At 36.0% G+C, this 5,992-nt stretch overlaps 1 protein-coding gene across 1 annotated transcript; it reads right to left on the reverse strand.

Annotated features, from left to right (window-relative positions):
• Positions 1-481: 481 nt before the first annotated feature.
• PKIA (cAMP-dependent protein kinase inhibitor alpha) lies at positions 482-5,377 on the reverse strand (the record flags this gene model as incomplete). Its single annotated transcript, XM_079533069.1, has 2 exons — positions 5,206-5,377; positions 482-561 (listed from the first exon to the last, which is right to left on the reverse strand). The coding sequence occupies exons 1-2, from the start codon at positions 5,354-5,356 to the stop codon at positions 482-484; spliced, it is 231 nt and encodes a 76-aa protein (XP_079389195.1). The 5' UTR covers positions 5,357-5,377.
• Between the last annotated feature and the right edge of the window lie 615 nt (positions 5,378-5,992).

Below are 5,992 nucleotides of genomic sequence, written 5' to 3' on the forward strand. Positions count from 1 at the left end.
ATTGTAAGTAACAGAGCTGTAAAACAGATGCAAGTTCTAAAAACAGTGCTTTCTTTACAGTTCTTTTAATGGGTGAACACTTTGGCCAGAGAACTTTAAACTCTGAGGATCACACAAGCCTTTGCTTAAGATACACAATTAGATCCTCTAATGTTTCAAAGGCCATTTGCTACAAGATTAACCTGTTTGTTCTACTTTCTAGAAGTGTTCCCATCAAGTAGTCATTACGAAGGGATCCATCTGATGACACTATCCCACAAAACATTACATGTTCAACCATTGCTAATGACAGAGGTAGAGAAAATTCTGTCTTCTGCCACAGCTTGTACCCTCATTTTTAGCATTGCGTTGAGTGGGTTCCAGCAGTGAAGACACATGCACTTTCCTTTCCACCAGCTTGCTCATGGAAACAAATTTGTTCCAGCATGCTCTTGTAGTCTGAAAACATCCAGCAGCTGCTCCAGTCGGTCAAAGTCAGATGTCAGCTTTCTTGTTTTGCTGCCTCCCCTTGGGCCTCCCCGGTTTGCTCACTTGGATTTCGTTGTGCATCTCCTTCTCCTTCTGTAAGATAAAACGAAAGAATGAGTGATCTACCTTAGACCAAAAAAATCTTGCTTGTAGAACCCTAATTCTTCTTCCACTAATCACAAGAACAAAGTAAAAAGAAACTGAAATGGAATACATATCTTGCATTACATATAACACCTTTAATTGCTAAAACAGCAAGACTGCATCTCAAAGGACCATCAGCAACAAATTCCTTGCTGCATAAGCCACTATCATTTCAAATACACACCTGAAATAGTTATAAATGACAAAAGTTAAAAATAATTGTGCTTTTTTTGACAATTTACTGTTGATACTATGACAATAGATAAGAAAAACCTCATCACACCAATTCTGAACAGAGATTAATAAAAAGAGGTGCAGCTTCAATAGATGCAGTAGTTTGTTAAAGCTGTATTCATTCTTTGCATTCATTTTCAGTGCCATGTCCCAAGGCTGTCAGCCCAGCTGTCTCACTGCAAACCACAAAACCATTTGAAGAATAGAAGGCATCTTACAATGACACAGTGAGCAGACACCTCAAAGCCTGTCTAAAGAAAGCTAAGAGGTGCCTTGATAATGGTCTTTAAGTACCTATATGCAAAGCACTATACTGCTTCCTATCTTCTGCCTAATGATTAAAGACCTAACACGTTCAGATGATTAAAAGCTAAGTCCTAATAAGAAAGAAGTCCCTGAATGCTGGTGTAATTATGTAGAGAAATAATGTTAGGACATAGGACATACCTTGTATCTTGTAAGGATTCTGAATCATTTGTTTTAGACTGGCAGTAATTAAGAGAAGACAATTCTAAAGCCTAAGATGCAAAGAAGTTGAACTAGTTTTAAGTCTATACCTTATTTTGTAGGTCACCCCACTATTTAAAGTCATTAGAATAAAGGCAGAATTCTCAAGGCAGATATTTATTGTTACCCCATTTTAAACCACTCTGTACATCTGTAGCCTTATTTCTGTATATGGAGATAAACACCGTAAATACCTTCTCTTTTCTACATAGGAGAAATAGCATAGTGGTAATGGAAAAAAAAATCTTTGCACTGTAAAGAACACTGCAAAGTGCTCAGTTTGATAGCTGTGTTTTGTGCATGGACTGTATTTCTGCTGAAAAAATGCCTCAGAACTTTGATAATTATGAAATTCAACCTGATGAAAAGTTGTATGGAAAGCTGATTACCCTCAAAATGTTTGCTGTTTGCTACAGACTGAGTTAAAAGTAAGAATTTGCTTTGCAATCTACCTTCTCAGAAAACGCTCCTTATTTTTCACGTTTATTTCCCACAACACAAAGGATTCTAGTTCATCTATAGGCTGCTACTTCCTACTCTACAGAAATCCCTTTTGCCTGAGTTGTCTGAGCATTTTCTACAAAGCTTTCAACGTTTGTTCTGATACTGTGTAAGAACAGACGAGTGTAATTTCATTTTTGTTTCTTTTTTTTCCCTTTTTGCCACTATCCATACTGACAATTAAAAAAAACAACAGGATTCTTTGTTAAAAAAAGACAAAACTCCTGAGAAAAATATTTGTATTTATTTGCAAATTTGAGAAAATTCACCCCAGACATTTTTTTATCTAAACATTAAATGTAGTGCACAAGAATACTGAGAATGAGCATTAAGGTTCTAATATACTACTTCTTCAGTGAAGAAAAGCTCAGAAGTGAGCTCTCATAAACTCACTGAAAAACTCATGAGCCTACATCTGCTTAATCTATAATACACTTTTGTGGTACTACAAACTTGTTCTTCTGCTGACAGACTTCCCTTACCAAAAGCCTTCCAACACATTTATGGAAATAATTTTTTGCCTAGGTTCTGAGAAAATTCAAAACTTGTCTAAGCATACTCTGGAGCTATTCCTTCTGCAACATGATTGCTATAAGCTGTTAAAAGAAAGAGTTGCAATTTTTACGTAGTGTTTTGATTCAATTAGGTAGTATTCAATAAAAAATGATCCTTGAAGCCATAATACAGTAGCTAAGCCAGCAAAAGCTATTAGTTTTGCCAATATCCAGTTTTTAACGCACATTTCCTCTTAGAATACTACAGGCTCTTCAGGGTCTGTTAGTGGTCACAGTGGTTACATCTTAAACATTTCTATCATGATCCAAAATAATTTTTAATGACAAACTTCTACAGTCAGTCCTCCATTCCAGTGCTGTATAACCTGCCTGGATGCCTACCTGTGCGACCTGGTGTAGGGAACCTGCTTTGGCAGGGGGTTGGACACGATGATCCCTGGAGGTCCCTTCCTACCCCTACAATTCTGTGATTCTGTGATTACTTTTACATCTGCACTATCTTCATTTCTGTAGATAGCTGGACGCAACTCTTACAAGGAAGCTTCCTTCTCATTCCTGCACTGAAGTACATTCTTTGGCAGATATGTTTTGGTAGATATGTTTTGATATGCTAGATATGTTCTGAATATGTTTTGGTAGCTAAGAATATTAGAAAGTTGTTAACTTATTATGGACAAAAAAGACTGTAACTGTAGTTTCGAAAGGAATATTATACAGCCACTACACATATTACACATGATTATGCAGTCAACTCTTGGTTATGTGTAATTGGCTTATCAATGAGGGGATTAACCAGCACTCACTTCAGGTATCAAGTCGGGCATGAGAGAAAATCTGTCGTCATGGAAGAAGGCTTCACCATCTATTGCTGTTCAAAGCTGCTCCTGTTCTTTGCAAGAAGTGTGTCTACATGCTTTTCAAAATGAATGTACTAAGTATGCTTGGATAGCTTAATTTACATATATTTGATAATAATTTTACTCTTTTTTTGCTTTATTTGCATCATCCTACTTTGCCTTTGCTCTATACTGTAAAAAGGAGTTGTACTTGCATTTTTGCAAGATGCATATGGTTTTGTAATAAGAGAAAAAAGAAAAAAAGCACAAACTTGGTGTATGTGTTTGTATAACTAGGCATTACTTAGAATAAATCACCTTCAAAGAAATAAGATGTAACTTATGCTGCAAATCTACATCCTGTGAGCACCAGCATATTCTACACTGAAACTGGGGATGCAAAATATTTTTTTTATCTTTTCTTCAGTTTGGAAAGACAGGATATGATAACACTGTAATACTCATAGGAATGATAATGCAGTATATATTCCAGTATTTTTGGTTTGGAGGTTTTTGTCCAGCACCACAGTGAACTAATAATAAAAGTATATTTTCATTGTATCTAATTCAAACTGCATGCCCAAAGAAGTATGCTACCATTTCTGTACGTCTACCACCTAAGGAAATTTTATAAGCAACTCTGTATACCCCTGAATTATGTATTAACATTTAGGAGAATGGTTATTTAAGCCATTTTCATTGCTACAGCGTTAACTGCATGTGCAAAATGCACACTGACGTATATTACAAGTACAAAGTCACGCTCTTTTTATAGTTCACAAAAGAACATAGTTCTAGCTTAGAAGCACTCCAACAGCTAACTGAAAGGTAGGAATCATGTATATTTTCTAAATAGACAGATCAGACAAGATCAGTGTAAATTTGAGACTGAAGAAACAAAGCAGGAAGGAAGGCTGGCACGATGCATTTCAAATACCTGTCCGACATTTTAGACATATCCCCACTTTAAAATAAATAGACCCCTACACACATGCTCATGTATTATAATTCTTCTTTGACGGAAAAAAAAATTAAGAGCCCTGTGCAATTAGAAGTGCATGCTTCTAAAAGCCACTTATGCCCAAAGGTGGCAATGGCAGAAGCAGTGACTTAGGATTAAGTTAGTTTGTGAAAGTCAATAAAGAGCACTACAACCACTGCAATTTTGTATGCCAGATCTGATTGTCCAGTGAAGAAATTGTCTCTCTGAGCACTTGCCTAGCTCTGAGAAAAATATTTTCACAAAAGAGGAGAGCTGCTTATCAACAGTTCGCTTTTTGCTGCATCTGTTTCCTTCTGCTACTAAAATAAGCATAAATCTCCTTTCCTGAAACCCAAAAAGGCCTTCTGAATATTACTAAGATCAATTCACTAATTCCCACCTAAGTGACCAAAAAAAAATATATATATAAACCATGTTACTGTTTTTATTTAATGTAAGGCGCTTCACTGTATACACTGACTCTCCTTTCACTCACTTGAAGGTGCAAAACCAGCTAAAATTTTGGATAGCATTAGCAGCAGGAATAAGGTTTAGGACTGCATTAGTGCTAATCACCTTGAAAGAAGGAGAAAGCACCATCAGAAAGGGGAAGAGATGACTCATCTGGAAACAAAGATTCAAATGAAAGAAAAAATGCATCATTATTTTTCTATCCTCTGGTATCTGAAAACAAAACTAAACCTCCACAAACTTTTAAGCAGACATATGGTCTCTCCTTCCAGCTACAGATTGAAGAGATTCCTTTTAAAGGATACTATGAATAAGCTGGGTCCTTAATAAATACTTTACTATAAAAAAATTCATCTTCAACTAGCAAGCATTCACTGCAGAAAGTTCTTTCTTATTTGCAAACAAGTATCCTTCCCTTTTATGAAATCTGTGTTTTTACTGCAGGCAATATCTGCTTATCCTAGTTTCAGGAAAAAAAAAAGTTTCTGAAGGACTTTTTTTCTTATGAAATTTTAATTCATATGTTAAAAGACCAAAAAGCACTCACCTGCTTTATTTATATCCAGCTCTGATAGCTTTAAGGCCAGTTCACTAGAGTTCCCACCTGGAGAGGACACAAGTATGTCGTGTAGTGCATTTCTTCTACCTGTTCTTCCTGAAGCAATAAAGTCTGCATATGTAGATTCCACATCAGTCATTGCTAACAAATATCCACATAGCAGTACCTGGGTGAGAGAAAACACCAACACTTAGAAGACCAGTGGAACAGATGAAGCTATGGAAGCAGAACAGAAGAACTAAAGGGCACTCAATGTGCAGAGGACTGGGTGTGTAGCTAAAGGAGATACTTCAATCTTTAAATCTGGAGAAATTAGAGCAGAAACATAATGGTATGCAAAACAAAAACAAAAACACAAACCAAAACCCAAAACAAAACAAACAAACAAAAAAATGGTGAGGATTTTATGCGATTTGTATTCAACAATATTTTAAACAACTTCATTTACCATACTTCATGAAGTGCTACTGAGCACTTTCTAAGAGCAATGACCTCAGCAACATAATTTCTTTATAAAGCTGTTTCTGCTTTTAATATTAGCTGGAAAGTAGGAGGAAGGTAGGGCGTGGAACAAAATTCTTTTCTGCACAAAAAACAGAGCACAAGGATTAAGAAAGTACAAACTGGTAACACTATGTGCTCATGCATAGGCTCTGATACGTTTTGTGCATTTGCTTTTCCTCTAGTATGGTTAATTTTGGCTTTGTATATGGACTCTTCTAATTTATTTTGGTGCTGAAACAACACCAAAGTGAATGCATTACCAAAAAGTCAC

This window comes from Tetrao urogallus (genome assembly GCF_951394365.1).
Source record: "Tetrao urogallus genome assembly, chromosome: 3".
Lineage (NCBI taxonomy): Eukaryota > Metazoa > Chordata > Aves > Galliformes > Phasianidae > Tetrao > Tetrao urogallus.